General features: G+C 35.7%; 1 protein-coding gene across 1 annotated transcript; it reads right to left on the reverse strand.

The window, feature by feature from the left end:
- Positions 1-422: 422 nt before the first annotated feature.
- On the reverse strand, positions 423-22,053 carry sbno1 (strawberry notch homolog 1 (Drosophila)). Its single transcript, XM_051121445.1, is given in 34 exon segments — positions 423-1,505; positions 1,507-1,517; positions 3,235-3,428; positions 3,520-3,596; positions 4,511-4,648; positions 4,731-4,817; positions 4,934-5,028; positions 5,398-5,544; positions 7,327-7,401; positions 7,491-7,590; positions 7,672-7,743; positions 7,828-7,940; positions 8,470-8,605; positions 8,691-8,822; positions 8,903-9,075; positions 9,192-9,368; positions 10,547-10,601; positions 10,603-10,745; positions 10,963-11,108; positions 11,197-11,294; positions 11,387-11,569; positions 11,668-11,821; positions 11,921-12,026; positions 12,115-12,250; positions 13,502-13,663; positions 13,748-13,838; positions 13,932-14,065; positions 14,203-14,363; positions 15,786-15,882; positions 15,984-16,084; positions 17,003-17,339; positions 17,851-17,952; positions 20,527-20,643; positions 21,719-22,053. Coding segments are annotated over 33 exon segments (4,179 nt in total). The 5' UTR covers positions 20,641-20,643; positions 21,719-22,053; the 3' UTR covers positions 423-1,373.
- Between the last annotated feature and the right edge of the window lie 395 nt (positions 22,054-22,448).

Below are 22,448 nucleotides of genomic sequence, written 5' to 3' on the forward strand. Positions count from 1 at the left end.
CAGATTCCGAGAGAACTCCGTTCAGAACAAATGACAAAAGCCTCTAAATCCGTCTGACGTTCTTCTTTAAAATGAGCATTTCTTTCTGGCTACTTTGTGTAGGTTTCTATGTAAGAACTGGCACTTCTGATTGGGCTGAGGCTGAAATTTAGCGAGTTTAAAGTAAAAGTATTTGATGCACTTTTTAGCTTTTTAGCTGGTTTTGCATCTTAACTCTTCGAATCTCGTTTAATTAGATTTAAGGTGGATTACTATTTTAAAGCTTTGTACGTGATGTATACCCATATAAATGTGGTATTTAACACTCACCTGACTTTGAGAACTACTTTTATATATTTACACATCTTTATTAAACACTGAAAAAATAAAGTTAAATACACATGAATTCAAGAAGTGTTTCCTGAAGTAAAGAGATTTTGAAATCGAGGTAATCCACAAGATTTATTGGTCATATGCAAGAGGTAGAGATCTTGCAGTCAGTTAAATTTTCCATAGATTCTTTGTACAACAGATCCATCAGTAGTGCAACTCGTGCAAGGATGAATGACATTGTCTTTAGAGTGCTGCCACATCTACAATTCAGCAAAAACATGACATTTCAGATATGCAACTATACATCGAGATATAGTAGAGACCGAGCGTGTCAAACTCCATTTACAGCAGAAAATGAGGCTTTTGTCCCCATGAGAAATTATTAAAAGCAAGGAATAGAAAAACTGAGCAAAAGCTGTTGATTGACATGGCCTTCTGTAGAAGACATTCCAGTTTACAAATCGCACTCGAGCTGGAAAACCTGACCAGCTTACGTAAACTAAAAATCCAAAGGGTTTGTCAAACCATGCAACGTCTCTGATCAAGTCTTTAGGGTTGGGTTTGCACCGCTTACACTCGTCGCCAAGCCAGCGCGTTCCTGTGTTTAAATCAGGTTCTGTATTAAGTGGTAAACAAGCAGCGTCATGCCCAAGACATGCTGGGTCAGAAGGCTGAAGGTGGGGACAGACGGAGGCCGTGCGAGACGAAAAAAAAAGAGAAATGGAAAAAAACTAGATTGTGAGTAACCCCTGAGCGCTGTCCTGTGTACATAGTAGTGTGTGACTTGTCGATGGAAAGCACAGGCCATGATTTAGCAGACTTGTGAAAAGGAAACAGCCTGACCAAGTATCGTCCAGTTTCGCCCCTCTCAGTGCGGAGAGCTCCGATTCTCTAGCTCCTTTGGCAATGAGTCCTCTTTGGACATGAACCCTGAAATATTAAATACGACAAAAGCACTGTCTTCCACGCGGCGGCGTGCCGGAAGAGGAAGAAGGGTGGCTGGCTGGCTGGCTTACGACGCCACATCTGCCCTAAAGTGAGGGGTGTGTGTGTGTGTCACGCTATGTGTTGACGGTGTGGCTGATGCTCTGCGGATGGAGTTGCTGCCACATTTGCTGCTGCTGCACGGCCAGCTGCTGAGACTGATCCGATGATGACAGGATGTTGACCAGAGGTGACACGCAGTTAGCGGGGAATGATCAGACCTGAAAAGAGAGAGAGAAAAAAAAAAAAAAAAAGTTTGTACTTTGTTTTTTTAGGGCACTATGAAATTAATTTCGTTAAAGACAAATTCTGTCTTTAGTTTTTTCATGTTTCCGTTTTTTTTGTTTTGTTTCCCCCATTTTAATTGTTCTGGTCTCTGTCTCAATGGTTAAATAAAATTTTTGTAATCAAAAAGTATGTCTAATTAATTAAAATGACACACAGCAACTTTTGATTTTTAAAAAAATTATAATTTTTAGGGGCTCATGAAATACATTACATAATTTTTCTGGACACTTACAGCAACATTTTAAAAAGTTTAACGAAAAGAGATGTATATATTTTTAGGGACTAGCGAAACACTTTTTCTGAAAGAATTTGCATTTTTTTTCTGCCCCAAATTCTGTCTTTAGTTTTATTTTTTCTGGATTGTTTTTCTGCTGGACTCTGTATTAATGGTTACCAAAAATATTTAAAGTTAATTAAAAGTTTAACAAAAAATTCGATTTATTTTTTCTCCCTCAAATTCTGTGTCTTTGGTCTTAATTTTTCAGGATTGGTTTTTTTTTCTCATTTACAATTTTCTTGACTCTGTTTCAATGGTTAAAATGTAATTTTTGCAATCAAAAAGCATGTCAAATTAATTGAAATTACACACGACAATTTTTGAAAGTTTAACAATTTTTTAGGGGCTAATGAAATCCTTTTTTTTTTCTTCTGAAATTCCATTTATTAAATTATTTTACTTCGTTTTTTTGTTTGTCAATTTATCTTTTTTCCCCCTAAATTCCTAAATTAAATTATGCACAATATTTGAAAGTTTAACAACATAATATTTAGGGGCTCATAAATTGCATTTTTCCCCCCTGAAATTCCATTTATTAATTTAATTTGTTTCTTTATTTTTTTCTTCATTAAATTTAGTGTCTTTAGTTTATATTTTTCCCCTCTTCATTTGAACTTTTCTGGACTTTGTTTCAACTATATTTAGTAATCAAAAAGCGTGTCTTGAAATAATTTTTCAAGTTTAACAAAGAATTAAATAAATTGAAATGTATTTCATTAGCCCCTAAAAATGTATTTGTTTATTTATTTATAAATAAATTCCCAAATTCTGTCTTAAATTTTAACTTTTCTTTCCCCCCTCCATCTCAATTTTTCTGGACTCTGTTTTAATTATTAAATTACATTTTAGTAAGCAAAAACAATGTCTAATTAATTGAAATTATGAAACCTCTACAACAGATTTTAAATTTAAATCCTTTAAATCCTTTTTAAAAGTAGTTTTATTTTTCCTGAATTTACATTTTTATTTTTCCCAGGTCTTTAGTTTAGTTTAGTTCTGGATCACATTTTAATTCAATTTTACTAATCAAAAAGCACATCTAAACAATTGAAACTTTAAAACTTTAACAACTTAATTTATTAATTGTTTTACAATAATAGATATCTATGTTTGTTTTGTTTTCTTTTTACAGAAATTGTGTATGTTTCTGTATTTACGATTTAATACAAATTTGTAGCAGTGGTAATCAAATGAGGCATAAAATCATTTTTAAAATCAAATGAAAATGAACAATTAAGTCTTTTCAGTGGTTTACAGTTAAAATTAAAATGGAGGAAAGATTTCCTTATAGTTAAGTTTATTATTACTTTGAGAAGTACAGTCTACTGTACAATAATCTATTTGTCTGTATTTGTATCTATCTGACAACCTACCCACAATTCTTTGCCCGTCCTCTGTTCTCAAACGTACGATCTGCATCTTCACGTTGGTTCCGCTGACTGCGGCCAGCACGCCCTCCACTTTGGTCCACACGCTGAGGACAGAGCCACAGAGAACGTAGTATGTCCTGCACCGCAGCCCGATCTCACACTGCAGCCCCACCGACACTTTCTTACAGTTCCCTCGCCTGTCAGAAAGAGTGTTCCTCGTGAATCAAAAGTGAAACGGCATGTTTATTTCTATTTTCACTTCTGAAATTACTTAAAAGAAGCACCCACCAGTACGCATGTGAGCAGACATTTGCCGAGGAGTTGTACTGATCAATCCAGTGCTGCTTGGCATCATCAGAGAGGACCTATTTTGAGATGAGAAGGATTAGAGACTGTACGAACCGAAGAAATAACATGAAACGGTCTGCAGGATGCCAACAGGATCTAAAATTAACATTCGCCAAGCATCAAAGGAGACAGACAATTTTTGATTTTGGATGTTAACTAATAAGCGATTTAAATTGCATGATAACATGACCCTCGTTATAGCGTTTTCAGGAGCGTAGACATTTAGCCAGGATGTGCATACGCAATGCTAGTGTTAAATATCTGAAGAACAAATTTAAGATGTTGTGATTATGAAAAAGCAACTGAGATAAAAGCATGCTTTGATTTTGGGATATTTTTAATATTTTTAAGGTGCTGTTTCACCTTGAGACTAGCTAGAACAAGCTGTTTCAAGTGACACACTAACTAGGGTGTGACCATATGTCCTCTTTTTCCCGGTCACGTCCTGGCCAGGTTTTCTAAATGGTCTAAAACATTTGTTTTAGCTTTGCTTTCCTATTAATCTACCTTTAACGGTCCTCACACATTATATATATATATATATATATATATATATATATATATATATATGTGCACATTTGCATTGCTTCAAAATTCTCTGTAGATCCTGCCTCATTGCATGTGGACTGGTCAATTACGTACAATGTCTGCACTCCTAGTGGTCAACCTACTTTTCAGTCATATTAGCTTTAAGTATGAAAACAATAGGAAACCTAAGCCAAAACCTGGACATTTTAGGCAATTTAGAAATCTTGGCCACAGCATGTTTAAGTAAAACAGGATGTATGATCACCCTATAATAACCAGTGCGATTTGTTGACAAAAATATTGACTGAACAAACGGAAAATCATACAGACTCACAGATTTATAATTTGACCCAAAAGATTAACCAAAAACATTAAGCATGCAATAAAAATGCAGTAATAATACCTTTTTACTTCTCTTTTTGATGTCTGCGTACGTCTCTAGTTTAACTTGTTTTCCTATATTTGGTCTGTACACCATAAAGAGTCTCTTTCTGGTATTGACCTCCTTTATCAGGATGGCGATTTTCTTGTTATTCCGCACCTTGAGATGAAACCACAAGCTGTAAGGTTCAGTAGTTGAATGAATTGTTAGTGGGGTGTATAAAGGGGAAACAAAAACTCACCTGGACATAAAAGCCATCATCAGGTCCGTTCTGGTCAGCCCAGACGTGGGTGGCATCCTCCCATGACATTCCCCGCTCTACACTCACCTGACGAAACAGAAACAGCTTCTTTTTAGCCATTTCACCAATTATGGGATACATTAATACTAATAATAGCATCAAAATGGACACCTATTTTAGTTTCTTAGTACGGATAAACATACTGTATAAAGCTCCACATGCCCTGAGGTGGAATATCCTGGTGTCAAGAATTTCTTTACATCAACCTTCTTCACTTTCTCGTCTCCGGAGCCCAAATCTGTAAAGAAAACATACATTTGAACTGAACAAGTGAAAAAAAAAAAAGAGCTAATCTTGAAGTCTAATATGGTGTTTACTATATTAAAATCCTATTAAAATGTGACCCATGATGGCAAAATGAGTTGGAATGTGCACTGGCTAATTTTGAGCTACAGGCAAAAAAAAAAAAAAGGTGAAAATGTAATTTTAGTCAAATTCGTGGTTTTCACAAAAATTAATTAAGCCCTCGCTCCAAATAGTGATTAAACACCTAAAATTATATTTTTGGTTGACAAATTTGTTTTAAATAGGAAAAAATAAATAAATAAATAAAACTGGGTTCTTTATCATATCTGAGACTTTAGTAATGTTTAAAACACCCTTTTACCTAAAATTCCCATATCGTATCTTCCACTCTTTTTGGCGTTTTGAATGACAGCGTTCAAAGTGTCGGAGAAATACTGAAAGAGAGCATTTTGTTGTTGGACCTCCATTCCAAGAATCCTGTTCAAGAACTTCCCGATGTTGTTGTAGTCTATAAAAAAAAAAAATAAATAAAAGTTGTGTGGCATGAGAAAATGAAAACATCTAGCAACAGGCACATATTCACCTGCAAGTTTAAAATACTTTACAAATTTTATTACAAATATTTTCATGTTTTAGAACACTGTGTACCCATACATAAATACATGCAATTTAGAGATCAACTAATATTGAATTTTGCTCATACAACAGTAATGTGTTTATTATGGAAGCCTGTTTTCACCACTGAATAAAAAATAAGGTTACTGCAACTTTTTCATCTCACAATTCAAACCTTTTTCCCGCTATACTTAATTTCTCAGAACTGAGAGCTTATATCTCAATTTTGAGGAAAAAAATACTTTCAATACATCTCATAATCTGGTACTGCAGTTATATCGGATCAAATGCACATTATTATTCTTTAACTTGGGTTAAACAAATCACTTTTGCTTGGCTGAACAGCAGCTACGCTAATTATGTCCCTATTTGTTCCTCTCTTTATGCCACGGGATTGACATCAAGCTTCAGTCTGGATCCAGAACACCTAAGAAGAGATGATGCCAACCCCTCAGAGGACCTCAGATGATGCCAACACAGAAACAACATACAGCACTACCGAATTTTGCTTTTGATTACAACATAATTAATTACTGTTAATAGTGTTCACTGTCTGTCTGATTACGTCATTAACTAATTTTTAACGTACATCTCTGCCATATGTACTCACCACTGGTAAGCTACTACTAAATATATTGTAGAAACTTTAATTTTCTGTGAAGTTTCTTTGCAATGATTTGTATTGTGAAAAGCGCTATACAAATAAACTTGAATTGAATGTAAAGTCACAATTCTGAGAAAGTCATAATTGTGAGTGATAGTCAAAAGTGCAAAATATAGTCAATTCTGACTTAACTTACAATTGCATGTTATAAAGTCAGAATTACAAAATAAACAATTCTGAGAAAGTCAAATCTGACTTTTTCTTAACTCACAACTGGGAGTTTATATCATGACATTTTGGGGAAAAAAAGTCAGAATTGCGAGTTTGTCTTGCAATTTGGAATTTATAACCTGCAACTGCAAGTTTATATCGCAATTCTGAATTAATTTCTTAAAATTCTGAGAAAAAAAAAAAGTCAGAATATGTTGTGAGATAAAAAGTCGCAATAACCTTTTATTTATTCAGTGGCAAAAACAGGCTTCCATAGTTTACAATGTATTGACCAAATACTAGTAATCTTGTATTTAGGCTGCATGTCCACCAAAGCAATAATAAATTCTCCATTGTTGTTCAGTCGTAGTACAAGCAAGGTGTGACGGTTGGTCGGTATTAGTCCCACCCCTCCTCCATTCTGACTGGTTTCCTGACTAGAAAGTGACACTGATGAGCGCTGCGTTCTTCCCGAGGAAAAAGCGCCCGAGCACTCAGTGCTCGGTACTGTCCTGCCATTTTAAAAAATGTGGTGCTCCCATTGAGAACAATTGAAAAATTTATGTTAGCCTCTGGGAAAAAAACGCTTTGGTGGACACATGGTCTTAGCCTTTCCTTCCTGTGACAGAGCAGCCATTCATCACCTTTTCAAGTTCAATAATCACATTATCTGAATTGATTTTTTTTCAAATTTAAGAACTCTTAAAATGATAATTACACCTTTTGTTATACCATTTCTATAGCCTTAAATTTGATCAAACTGAATTTAATACATTTAAAGGCTTTTTACAGACCAGTGGGTATCCTGAAAATTTTGTGTGAAAAAAACTGAGAATGAAATTGACTCTAAAAATTGCTCACCTTTGTCCAGTGACAGAACACCAGACCTATCTTCCACATTTATCAGCCCCACTCCAATTAAACCATTGCGGATTTCTGATAAAAAGAAAATACACGGCATTGAGATATTAAATTTGGTGGCTTTCAAGTAACTCTTTCCTCTTATTAAAAACAATCAACCATACCTTTGAAGAAATCCCCATCAAAGTCAGCAGGTGGAGACACTAAAGGAGAGTCCAGACTGACAATAGACTTCATAACTATTTCCAGAGCATTTCTGCCGTACTGTAGATGAGAAAAAGACATCAGCATATGGTCTAGCAACAACCCCATTTACCACTGACGGTGTATGTAATCTAATCTTACTTTGTTGTCAAAGTTAAATCGGCTGAGATCTCTTGTCTCTGTGGCCCTTCTGTCTCCGTGCGTTAACGCCCCCTATTTGAGGAAGACAAACACAATTAGGCTTACAAAATTAAAACTGACCTCCATTAGCATGCAACACATGCCAGAGGGACTTACCAGGCTTTCCAGTCGTTTGGCAACAATCGAGGCGAATCGTTGCTCTCCAGCAAGTTCAGAGATGAGAAACACATACTCAGGTGCTGTGACCTGGTTGGATCGGTGTGTTCGACCTAAGAACATAAAGAGTTAGTGAACTAAACTCAAACTTTTTTTTTTTTTTTTTTTAACATTAACAGACACTCAATTTTTACACCTAATTTCATTTTTAATATTTTTTAAAAAATATTTAAAATTAATTTTCTGCTTTTATTGTTGTTAATTATTTAAAATGGATTTACTCAAATATCTTAGAACCAGCATAAATTTGTTCATTCAAAAAACAATTGGTTTCCAAGGAAACATTTGTCATTTTAAATGTTAGTTTACCTTGACACACTTGATAAATGAAAACAACTTGATAAATTTATTTTAATTAATAATTGAATTACAGACAAATTATTAAAAAAACAAAAACAAAACAACTTTAGCTAAAATCAAAATGCAACAAAAATAAAAACTGATTTAAAATATTAAAAACTATAACAAAGTAAATTTATAATATATAATTTTGATATTTTATACACAAATATATACTTTTTTTATATACGTAAAAATATTATAACAATAAAGATACAATAAATACAAATATTATGCACCCACCAAACTGCTGAATAGCTCTGTCAGCACTCCAGGGCAGCTCTAATGTCATGTGTACCCTCCTCCTCTGGTTCTTCACTCTGCGGTCGGCTTGAAGTGAAATACCAGAGCTGGCAGCCTCTGAGATAATTGCGATGTTCTACCAAGTTGAATACAGAACCATTTAAATGCTGTTCATAGTAACAAAACATTACACAGATGTGGGTAAAACCAAAGCAGCATACCTTATCACCATCCATGAACCTCTGCTTCTCTGTGAGGTTTAAGATTTCAACTGGAACGTCAAGCTCTGATCGAGACTCGTAGGAAATGCTGCCATCGTCATTGCTGACTACCCTGCCTTTGCGGCCAGTCATCTGCATCGCATAAGACATACACATTAAAAATGGCACTGTTTTAATTAAATACACAGTGTGATTGCTACAAACAGACCAACCTCTGCGACATTATCAGGTCCTCCCAGCTCATCAATGAGTTCGTCGAGCGTGTTGGGCGGCAGATTCTCTGCCAGCTGCTCTAGTTTCTCCAGCAGGTCCCTCTTCATCCGCTGGGCATCTTCAACAGCATCCTGACTGGTCACACAGCTGCTTTCCTCTGGCTCACTTTTGGCTTAGGAATAATATTATAATGAGACTATTAGTACTGATATTCTTTGGACAATGATTTTCTTCATTATACTACTTTATTCAACAACTTTCAGCTGCAAGAGCTCACTGGTCACTTACCTACAGCAACCGTGTTGTTTGAAGGTTTGATGGTGGGGGTTGTAAAATTGGGTCTGGTTGTTCCAAGCCCGGAGGCTAACAAGGCACTTTGAATAGAGTCTGGATCAATGCTCTTTTTCTTCTTCTTGTTCCTCTTGTCTTTGCTCTTCTTAGTGTCTTTTCTGATGAGCCATGGATCTGTTTCAAACAGATGTCAGCACTAATATTACTATTCATTATGGTATCAACACTGAACTAAATTACTGTAAACAAATGACTCTGTCTTCTGTAGAGCTGCTTATTGCTCAACTGGATTTTATCTCTGATGAACATTGCAACACTGACACAGTTATTGAACAGAAGTGAATCAATGTTAAACTGACCTAAATTAAATAAAGAGTATTGCGTTCTGTAGAGCTACTTTTCAAGCTGCAACATTAATGTTATTTTCCTTTATCAAACGGGGGACTTTTTTTTTTAAGACACGCACTCCGACTTTACTTCAGCGTCAGGCGCTAGTTAAACGAGCGCAGAAAAAGTTACAGATCATGAGGGAGCTTCAGTTGTTGTCAAACTAATTTTTCAGTCCTGTGAGCCGTTATACTGTGCTCACAGCATGTGCTCTTCAACTGAATGCACAAATATGGCTGCATGTGCTGTAGTCTGTATCATATGTCATATTAAAGTGCGAATGAAACTACGAGCATGCATGTCACGTCACGTTCGGCAGTGGCAGCTCTTAAAAGTAATAGCAGCAAAAGCTAATTACCCAGCTGCTGTGATGTCTGTTAATCAAAGAACAAAAGAAAAAGAGAGGAAATCAGTAACTTTTGTCGCTTTAATGATCCACCACAAAACCAGTCATAAGGGTCAATTTTTTTAAATTGAGATGTACACCTCATCTGGTCAAACCAAAGCTGAATATACAAGTTTTCCATTGATTTATGGTTTGTTAGGTTAATAATTGGCCACGATACAGGTATTTGAAAATACGAAGGAAAAAAAAAAAAAAAAAATCTAAATATTAAGAAAAATCTCCTTTAAAGTTGTTCAAATACAGTTCTTAGCCATGCGTATTACGAAGTTTACAATATATATTCTTGGAACATGATCTTTACTTAATATCCTACTTAGAAACTATAGAAAACTAGTTTTCTATAAACAATGTGCAGTGCTATAATTTACAATGTTCATAACTTTCCATCACCACAGTCTGTCAAAAGGGTCCACTGTATAAAGCGCTACGTAATAATGGGGCTTGACTGTCTTGAGCGTAATAATTTACCATGTTAACAACTGTGGAAATGTGTTGTCAGCCAAAGAAAAGAGTCCATTGTATAAAGTGCTACATAAATAACATGACTACAGATTCTCACCATCTTCCTCATCCTCACTGGAATCATCCTTAAAGGGGTTGAAGTCATCTTCGTCCTCCTCCCCCTGAGCTGACTGACTTGAAGCTGTCGTCGCTTTCCGCATCTTTGTCCGAATCGTCCGAGTTGCTCTCGTCTGAGCTGGTACCAGACAGACCGCCAGATTTACGAGCTTTCTTCACTTGCTTCTTTGTTTCTGGACCTGCAAACACAAAAGTCACCAATGACCATTGGAAAAAAAACAAAAAAACAAAAAAAAACCCATGACTTGCCTCCATTTTCAATTTGAGTAACCCAAAAGCCCAAGGGTGGTTTTACTTCCTCTAACACCAAGATGTGCTCATAGTTTCAGGGTAGAAACTGCTGCTAAATATAACAAGGTATCGCTATTGTGGTTTCCATGTACATGTGAATAGCACCTTTGCGCTTTTTGCCTTTCTGCTCAGCGGAGGTTTCCGAAGGTGAAGGCGTTTCCTTCGCACTCAGGTCGATGCCTAAAAGACTGAAGAGTTTTTGTCTGTCTGGTGCAGGAAAATGCTTCTCCACCAGGGACTGCAGTACACCCCTTTAAAAGAACATCACTGATAATGATACTTTGTCCATTTTTATCCATTTCAGACTATAAAGGAATTATTTCTCTTTATTACACTCACTTCGCAGTGGAGACAAAGTCATTGAGCTCGCCTCCTCCCTCCTCCAAGGCCTCAAGGGTTCGAGCCTCTCCAGTTGATTGAAGACCAATCACCACACACTACAGAGAAGGTTAGAGATCAGAACAACAGAAATCACTGCAATTCTTGTTCTCTGAAAGCTTTTTTGTAATAAGAGAATGTCCAATCTAACCTTTCCATTTTTAACCTCCTCTCTAGCCAGCTGCACCACTCTCCGAACCTTGGAGGCGATGCACAGGTACTTGAAGAACCTCTGGTGAGCGGACCAGAACTGGCCCCACATGGATTTTTTCATCCGTTGTTCTGCATCCATCAGGTTGGCAGCTTGCTGGAACTTCTCTCTTGCACTTACCCACTGCAAGATAGCAAAATAAATGACTTTATGAACGCATTCACATGTAATGGCAAAAAAACCATCCGTTTTATAGTTTCAACATTCAACATTTTACGCACCAAGCGAACTGATTTGTTGTACATCTTGATGTAGTCCAGCGTTAAGGGAACTTCTTCGATTTTAAACGTCACGCCTGTGAAGCTCAGCTGTCGAGCGATGTACATTCCTCTCAGCTTCATATCCATGGCAACAATCTCCATAGCACCAACACCTCTAAAATAAACCAACCAAAAGAGGGTCACATTCAGTATTGAAAAGATGCATGCTGGTAGTAAAAAGCAAGGTCATGGACACAAACTCTGATCGACTCACCTTCTTTCAACAGCTTGGATAAAATTTGTAAATTCCTTAAATGGAGTTCCTTCCCCCCAGATCCCAAGGCGATTCATGTAGGCCATATTGCGGGGTTCGGATGCTCCTACACAAAACCAAACAAAAGACGTATAAATAGCAAAATACAGAACTAAATGCATTGGAAAAGTAAATAAAAATCCACAGTCATATACCTGTAGCACTTGCATACACAACCCGGGCTTTTGGCAGCTTGTTCTGCAGCTCTAAAACCGCTAGCCCGGTCTTTGTGGGCTTGGATGACCCAATAGGGCAAACATTTTTGGCTTTGTGACACTCATCAAATATGATCTGAGATGCTCAGTCAAGGGAATCAGTCACCATAGTTACTAGAGAGTTGAATACAATCACACCATGTGAAGTGCTTCACTGCGGTTTAGTCAACATACAATGAAACGTGCTTGTTTTTCTCGTTTAGAGCACAGAATGTTCTTCTAGGGATGTTAGATTGATGTCGTAATTATTAATCAGAATTTATTTAACAGAGAAATGCAAGTACACAGTATTTCTGAAAAAATAAAATAAAATAAAATAATGTTTTTATAAATTATTCAGAGATAGTTTAGAAATGTAAAAATTTACTGAAATCATTAAAATGAAATTAAAACATAGAATTTGGAAAAATTGGTAGTAAATTTGAGAGAGAAAAAAAGTTTTTGAACAGAACTGCATCTGTATTTAATAGGTCCTTAATGTAATTTTTGGTAAATGTTTAATTAAATGAAATGTTTAATCTGTTTTATATTGTGTAAGTTTTGTGATTACAATTAATTAGACATGATTTTTGATTAATAAAATGTAAATATTACCATTAAAACACAGTGTAGAAAAATGAATGCAAAGGAATGCAGAAAAATTAAAACTGAAAAAAAGGGGGGGCGGGGGGGAATTGGAATTTAGGAAAACAGTCTAGAAAATTAAAACGGGAAAAGAAAAAGAAATAAATTTGACTTCATAGGGCCTTAATTTTTTTTTTCATTACACCTTTAATAAATTGTTATTTTATTTCAATTAATTAGACATGCTTTTTGATTAATAAAATGTAATGCAACCCATTAAAACAGTCTTTAAAAAAAAAAAAAAAAAAAATTAAAATGGAGGAAAAAAAAGGAATTTTGGGGGGGGGTCAACTGGTGACGCACTGAAATTATTTTCTTTCATCTATGATTCAAACATTTAAATAGTGGCTGTGATATAAACTTGTTTTCATGACAGATTTATTAAAACAGACAACAGGTCAAGTAAAAAAATAAATATTATATTATAGAAAATATTTAAGAAAATGCTCTCTAGACTTATTTTAGCTTAACAAGCTGTGGACACTGAATTTTTTTAAGCTAAATATAATGTTACTGTACATGACATTGTTTACAAGCAGTTTTATTGATGTCTTTCCGCAGATGAAACACCGCTGCTTGAAACGAGTGGCGAAACGCCACTTAAAAAAAAAAAGCATCAAAACATCACTGTATGAATTTTGTTATAAATGATTGTATAAGATTTTCTTTCTTCCTACTACTTCCTTTTAACTTGAAAGGATACAACACCATCAAAGTCATCTCCACACCAGTGTAGCAACTGTTTGAATCTCGTCTTGTACTTTCCCCCAGACTGGCTCTCTCCAATCAATGAGGAGTATGTGGCAAAGATCACACCTTTTTTCACACTCCCATTGTGTTTTGATGAGATCTTTCCATATTTGAACTGAAAAAGAGATGTGCAGAAAATGTATTTTCTACCTGAAATAAACAAACATCTCATATGTTGGCTAAGAAGCACTTAACGTACCTTGTTTAGTGAATGGACCTGAATATTCTTTGCTCCAATGTCTCTCAAGTCTCTCTCTGCATCGTATTTCAAGTCATTTGAGACACTAAACCTGTACAGACCGGTAGTGCAAAAAAAAGGCATGAATAACAGTACAATTACACACCAAAAAGCAGCTTGGAGGAGGACGAAAACAAGTGATTACCAGAGGGATCTTTTCCTGCCAAGAAGATAATTTTCATATATGATTCCAGCAATGGTTCTTCCCTTTCCAACGCCGGCCCCGTCTCCAATCAAGTAGGCTGCTCTGTCTCCATTTGGTAGGAATGTCTCATGTTGCTGTACAAAGAGACACGAGTAAAAGAGACAAATCTGAAACACCACCGTACACCATTTTAGAAAATATAGCAATTGTGATTTGACTTGCATAAATGTAATACCATTTTAAAGGTTGCGATATGTAAAAGAGCCCAAACCTGAGCAGCATACGTGATAGCCTCAAGCTGTAGGGCAGATAACCAGCCTCTATCAATGGTTTCCTCTGGAATGGAAAGTCTGTACCACACATCTGGCGGGTTGACACTGGACAAAGAGCTGGTCTCTACCACAGGATCAGGGTGCCGCAGTCCAATTCTCACTGAGAGACAAGTTAAGATCAACTTTACAAACTTGCCAAAACAAGCTGAAAAAACAACGGCTTAGTTGGCACAATTGTTAATAATAAGCCAGTATTTTCCATAGTTCATATCTAATTTACAGCTGAGAAATTCAAGGCCCTATGATTTCCGTGATGAGGCCGGTCAGAATTGCAGAATCCAGTCATAAAAACGGAGCTTACTGTATAACACAAAATGTCACATTTTGGATGAATAAATCAAAACTGGGTCAGTATACTTAAAACACATGTCAGTAAATATTAAGCAGCAAAAATACTAGTAATGCTAGTAAGTACTAGTAATACTAAAATACTAAAAATATGAATTCTGCATGGTTGGACACATGGTTGTCATTTACTAAGGTGCGCATGACGCTGGCTGTATTTTCAGCCTGTGTCGCCTCAACATATTAGAACATGAACACATTTTACTGTTTCTTTTGAGAAAAATTACCATTATATCATATATGAACAGAAACTAAAAGGTCTTCACAGCAACCCGTCAAAATAAAAGTTCAGTTTAACTTGAAGAAACCGTGACAGAAATATTACCACAAAACCAGTCTTAAGTAGCATGGGTATATTTGTAGCAATAGTAAAAATACATTGTATGGGTCAAAATTATTAATTTATTTCTATGCCAAAAATCATTACGATATAAAGTAAAGATCATGTTCCATGAAGATATTTCGTAAATTTTCTACAGTAAATACATCAAAAAATTATTTTTGATTAGTAATATGCATTGCTAAGAACTTCATTCAAGCAACTTTCAAGGGAATTTTCTCAGTATTTAAATTTTTTTGCACCCTCAAATTCCAGATTTTCAAATGGTTGCATCTTGGCCAAATATTGTCATACCCTAACAAAATCTACATCTATGAGAAGCTTATTTATTCAGCTATATATATATATATATATATATATATATATATATATATATATATATATATATATATATATATATATAACAAAAAAATTTACCTTTATGACTGGTTTTGTGGTCCAGGGTCCCATATTACTTAACGTAATGATAGCACTACTACTTGTATACAACACAATTATTACTAAAACATTATTGAGGAATATTTACCAGAATTTACTTACCAGGGAAAAAAAAAAAAGTAAATACACACATTATTCCTGAAAAATAAATAAATAAATAAAATAATAATTTCTTTTAATCAATTCATTAAAGATGCTTTTGATTGTTAAACGTAGGGCTGCACGATAAATCACATGCGAGAGTTTAGAAAAACTAAAATGGACAAAAAAGGAATCCAAAAAAATGGAAATGGAAAAAACGAAATAAAAAAAAAATAAAACTGATTTCATAGGGCCCTAGAAATTACTTGCTGCGCACAATTCTTTGCTTAAGCACTCTAATAACACGATTATACATACGTTTCATCGGCATGTATTCAGCATATGTCTCTGCATGACCCAGCTCCTCTTCTTCCTCTTCCTCTGGTTCCTCTTCCTCCTTCATTCCTGGCAATTTCTACATTCAAATAAATAAAAAAATAATTCAAAAAAATTAAATGACAGCTAAAGTTTGCAGTGAATGTCTCATCACATTTAAATACAAATAAACAAACTTACATTCACAGGTGAGAAGCTCCGCATTTTCATGTCATCATTGACCCAGATTCTTGCTACATCTTTGCTGGACACTTCCTTTTTCAAGCCATTGTTTAATTCCGCTGAAGAAACGGAGACAAAAACAATTCACAAATATAAGAGACTATTCACAGACTCCCACAAGCAGCTTGCCAGAATTGATACGGCCCCACCACAACATGAAAGCACCTGTGAAAACAGACTCAGTGCACTGCAGTTAAAACCCTACCCATACCTGATCTGTTCATCATCTTTGTGGAGACCAGAATAATTTCTGAAAGGAAGAGCATTGACATTAAAGAAAAAAAACAGAGTGATTACATGCACACAGTCTCTCAAAACAGGATTTAGCCAATGAAACTCTTAGGTGCACCATTAATATTACATAATAAAATATATTAAAACATTTGTTAACTGAAAAAACACTTCAGAAAAAAGCAGAAAAGAAATTGAGAAATGCTGTTTTGGCAACTGAAATAAATAGCACTAAAATACTAACTGGAAATAAAGAAACTAAAACAGAAAAAATAAATTAAACCTAAATAGTTATTAAGATAATATTAAGAAACAACAACAAAGACTAATAAAAATGACAAATGCACATAAAATTACTAGTATTAAAAATAAACACACAAACAAAACAGACTTTGAAATATTAAGAAAAACTATATTTATATATAAATAATACAGTTATAATAAAATGCACTTTTTGAAGCACTAACAACCATCTTTAGCTCCACTGTGTACATGGCCGAAATAGACAAAACAGACCTAAAAACAAGTCTGCTATTTCTTAAGAGCATCTAAACGGCTTTAACGCCTCCAAAGGTGATCTGAGCTCATGTTGGTTTCTTGTTTTGACAGCTGGAGGCGGCACTTGAAACTGGCACTCTGCGTTAGATTTGCAAAGTGCCACAAAGCCGCCAGCTGCATCGACAGACCCTTACAAGCAAAAAGCCATCTATGATCGCTCGAGGTCCGGCACGTCTGCCAGCACTCACTTGTGCCTGTGGCTGTTGCCGTAGCAACAGGTTGCGCTATGTCAGGTGGGGGCTTCAACTTCATAAGCTCTCCAAGGCTGCTTGTCTTCAGGCTGCTGGTTCTGAGAAGGTCCTTCAACCTGATCTGCTCATTATTGGGTGGGACCACAGTGCAAACGGTGGGAGAGGACAAAGCGCTCCGCTGTGCTGTCGAACTTGTGTGCACCACCTTGGTTACTGTGATGGTCTGCCTGGAGGTGGTCCCGGCTGATGGTTTGGTGACTACAATTGTACCCAGCGATGGCAACTGATTCAGTTGATTTAAAACAAAGGTGGTTGTTGAGGGCTGAGGCTTCTCCTGCAAAGACAACACAGGATATACATTCAATGCATAATTCTGAGCTTTGCGGGAAAATATTAAAACATTACACAAGCGGTAGCTTCAGACAGACCACCTACAGTTTGCTCACTCACTGTCTACATTACATTGCACAGAAATAAGGCAAGAAATCACTAGTTCAGGACTAATTGGCTTGATGCAACTTCCAGAAATAAATGCAAACTGTGTTTTTCTTTGTTGCGGAACTGTATTTTGTGCATCATTTTTAGACTAGTGAAATAATATGTATATCAGGTATTTCTGTATTTTCTTGTATATCAAAAAAAATAAATAAATAAAACATTTAACATGTGCACTAAAATTAGCACTTAAACTTAGAAGTTAATAAAAACTAGACAGACAAACAAAATAAAAACAAAATTACTAAAACTTTAACTAAAATTAAAATGAAAAACAAACAAAAACATTTTAAATACTATATATCTAAACCAGATTTTAGGCTGTAAGTGGTGCAACATTCAACACTTACCCTGATTGTGACTGTAGGAGTAGGTGGAACTGCAGGTTCAATCCTGACAATTCCAGAAGCTTCATTGCCGAGACCGATGTCAAGTGCATTTAATGAGACTGACTGAAAAGGAAACAGAAGAGACTCAGTCATCACTTGTTAATCATCAAACGTGCTACTTTGAGAAAGAACGCTTTTAATTTCAGTTTTGTCTTTAGTACGTCTGGGTTGACATCATTCTGAAGATTCTTAAATCCCACTCTATGCTGTTTTCTATTACTGTGTGTAGAAAACTTCTCTAAACATTAATTATAGTTATTTAATTATAGTCTCATGTTCTAAAAGCACAATAAAATTTGTGTTTTGTTGTTTTTAATATCTCAGCTTTTAAATTGTTAATTTTATTATTATAAAAAAAAAATAAAAAAAAATAAGGGGGCTTTTTAATATGTTGTAACGGATCGCTGTACTGTGGCAGTTCAAGCAGAATGTGAACCATTCATCACTTCCTCTTTACTACTAGTTATAGCACAAAATAAACATGCATGATCATCTGAAGAGAAATGCAATTACTCAACCCAGGGTTTCAACTGTGAAAAGGTTTCACATAACACTATTTTTACCTCAGGTAGGCCATTTAATGTTCATAGCTGGAAAAAAAAAAACCTCTTGAAATTTGATTAAAAAAAAATATGCAGTCGAAGACAATCATTGTGTTCTCCAATATTTCATGCAGGTTTTAATAAATATGACAGTAAAATAAGTTCAAATGTTCATATTTCAACAATAAATTGAAGTAAAACTGTTTTTATATAATTAAAAAGTTCACATAAAAATGTGCAATTGAAGCTCAGTTTTTATTAGATGTTAATTATATATCTGAAACTAAATTGCAATTAAATGTAATAGTCTGGATGTTAATTTTAACCTTTAACGTTAATGTACCAACTGACAGCGTTCACTGTATAGTTTAAATCTTTACTTTTATGCTATTTTGTACTTATGAAAAATTAACATCTACAGTAACTGATACTAGGGATGTTCATTTCTGTTATTTTTCCTAACCGACAGCCGACGCTTGTTAACCGATTATTAACCGTTAACCGACAAGATTATTTTAAATTAGAATTTAATTATTTTAGAAAGGATAAGTGTCTGTGACCCGTTAAAATACCAACATTTGTTTTCCAGGATTAATTTCACATGCGCAAAAAGCAGCAAACATATATATATGATGAATGAATAGGCCTATAAGATAAATATTTTTACTTAATAAAACAAACAAACAAAAAAAGTGCAACAAGTAGCTAGTATGCAGAGTTTTGGCTCATTTTTGTGCTGCACGAAAGGAAGATGGCTGAAAGCGGAATCCTATTTTTCTTTATTTTACAAAAAGCAAACCGTTTACAGTTTCGATTATCTGTAGAGAGTCGTTTCCCCTGTTAGAAGTAAAAAATTAAGTGATTGTGCCAGCGCCGCACACGCACACACAATCAGCCAAACATATGGGAAAAAAAAATAATAAATCACACTGCTTAATCGTTATCAACGTACTGCCGTGATATTATGCCAAACATTTTTTTTTTTATGCGAGAAGTACAAAACCAGGTTTACATAATAAATAATATTTTAGCATTCAAATACATCTTGAATACTGAGACATTTGGATTTGTGTCGTATGAGAGACCCAGTGTTAGTTTCAGTTTCGCTTTAGCCTAAATGGTTTCGTTTTGACTTGTCGTCTAGCTTCTTATATTTTTCATTCTTGTTCTTTTCTAAATACTGTTAAATTGAAAGGATTTTTTGTGGAGTGAGGGGAACTAAAATAGCCTAGCCTATGTTTATAGTGCATTGTAAATATTTTGCGTCAACACCAGGTCTTTCTGAATGTAATAATAAAATGCGACTTAACGTTATAGGCCTACGCGATTTATCTTTTTTCTCTCAAAAATGCAATTTCATTTTATTTTAACCATCCAGAAAACGTTTTAAAATATTTTGATTACTGAATTACTGAAAAAAAGACCTTTTAAACCGTTTAACTGATTGTATTAATCGGTCAAAATTCTTTCTGTCGGTTAACCGGTTAAAATGAGCATCCCTAACTAATACATATCCAAATGATTCAATATAGCGCGTTTGCACTTACTGAATGAACTACTGAATACCTAAGCAGGAAAGGGGGCAATAGTTTGACAAACTAAAGTTAACTCGTGGTGAAGATGCATATGAGCAGTATTAATTATTAGCCTAACATTTCAACTAACTGACTGGAAATCATAAGAACAAACACAAATGTTATCAAGATTCTTGCCCTGGAAATCCTGGCTTAGTTTGGCCAGCCACAAATGCAATTTGCTCCTCAGACAGTTTTTGCACTTGATTTGTTATAACTTTTGGGAGTCTGTAGCACTCCAAATATTTATCTGACTGATTAGTAGAACCCAAAACATCACAATCATTGACATTTTCAGCACTAATAATCAGGAATATTTGTGAGTTTCGTTCAGTTCAGCGGCATCATTTACATTCTGTGCTGCCAATTTGGCCGATTGATGACATGCCGTAAAAAAAACTATTGTAAATAAATGGATTTGTGAAATCTGTGTCAATACCCAGCCTTAGTTTTAAAGCAAGGAAAAAACTAAACCGCATGAAAATGTATAAACCATGTCGCATGCATTTGTTTCAAATGACCTGTTGTGAAGCAGGGAGTGGAAGTGTGTCCTGAGGATCAACATCAAATAGATCATTAGGGCAGATTCCACTTTCACTAAGAGCAGCCAGAAGCAAATCCTGTCCAGGATCCATTGTCTAAAAGAGAGAAAAACATAATATTAATGATTATAAACACCCATTTTATTACCTAACATCAACCATAATTCAACAACCTATTAAACTCACACATCTTTAATATAGACAATGACAAAACCCCAAATTAAAGATCACATCTTTCCCATTACATGCTGTTAGACTGTTGGGACTGAACACTGCATATTATATAAACCTAAACAACACTAACCAGTCAAGAAATACATCCACAGGACAACAACGTGCTACACCAATGCTGCTAACGGCTCACCACAACATCCAGCTCCACACGTGTTTGCCAAAACTGATCCAACAAGATACTTCCTGGTCTGACGTTGCTGCTGGATGTTAATGTCAATCAGCTTACACGTTCAGAAACCAGACTAAAACCAAAATAACACTCCAATGATCACCGAAATGATCAAAACGTTGAAATTACACAGCCATAATAACATGTCGTCTAATCTGGCGCCTGTAAATACACAACATAAGCCAGCCGGTGAACTAAACGTGCTGCTCTTGAGTCCTAAATATTCAGCGGAGACGTTAAAATGCTTCCCCGAAGAACATACCGTCATCTAAAGACAAATTACAACATTAGTGTATAATATAAACACGCTTGTAACAACCAAATAAGTCTCACTAGTCAAAAAAAAATATGCTGCATGTGGTGAAACACCTCCTCAGCGTTGGTTACGGAGGCTGCTAGCTAATTTTCCTCACGATTCGTTTCATCAACTTTAAATATCAAAAGAGGAGTCAAAACGCTGTTTAAATAGAATATACTCGGGTTTAAATAAATCCAACGGACCCCGACAAGCAGAATAAGTGGCAAAAAATGACATTTGAACGACTAATTCCTGTCAGTGACTTTGTCAAAAGTGCGCTAACGGCTCGCCTCAGGTTAGCTGCCTAGCGCGTAAACCAGTCGCAAGACTCCCTCAGCTTTCAAGCGAAACGCAATAAAACTCACTATTCTTTCGCACAACGGCCCCAAAGCGACCGAAATTGTGAGCGTGACAAAAAACAGAGCAAACCCGCTGTCTGACAGCCAATGTCCAGTAAGTCAAACACGTACTCCACTCGGTTTCTATGGATCCCAAACGTCGCGGCGGAGTGAAGGATGTCGCCGCTGCTCTCGCTGCTTGTTTTCTAACCGCCAGGCGCCATCTTTACCCGAGGCGCGTGCGGGTCACGTGACGCTGCAGCCCACAAAACGGTCGATTTTGTGTCCAGAAATGCTCCCGACGCCACGCGAATAGCGCGCCGCGGAGCATCGGTCGAGAGCCGGCCAACGACCATCTTTCAGAAAGCCCCGGAGCCCGTCCATATGTATCGAGATGTTTATTTATATTTTAAAATCAAAAGTAGTCGGAGAAGGAGAGCGCCGAAACCATGTCACGTGACCTCTCGCTGACTCACATTCAGGAAGTGACGCGGTGAAAATTGTTTCCTCCAATGACACGTCAAAATGACATTGCCGAAGCCATACTGGTAAGGTCAAAGGCAGAGCCTGACCTCTGCTATTTGTCAAAGGTTGAAAACAAACAATATATATAAGATGAACGTGTTTTAAATCTATATATTACTTCAAATAAATCCACAAAATGTGAACATCATTAAAACAACTCTTTGTATATTGTATTTTTTTTTTAATATTCTCCTCAAAAGTCTTGAGAGATGAATTAAGCAGCCTAAATTTGTGAAAAGCATAAAAGACAACAGTTCAAAGTGTTACGTGTTGTATGTACATCATTTTGAACTGTTGTCTTCATAAGGAGTTTATTAAAATTTTGTGTTTAAATTTT

This window comes from Labeo rohita, chromosome 10 (assembly GCF_022985175.1).
Source record: "Labeo rohita strain BAU-BD-2019 chromosome 10, IGBB_LRoh.1.0, whole genome shotgun sequence".
NCBI classification, from domain to species: Eukaryota; Metazoa; Chordata; class Actinopteri; order Cypriniformes; family Cyprinidae; genus Labeo; species Labeo rohita.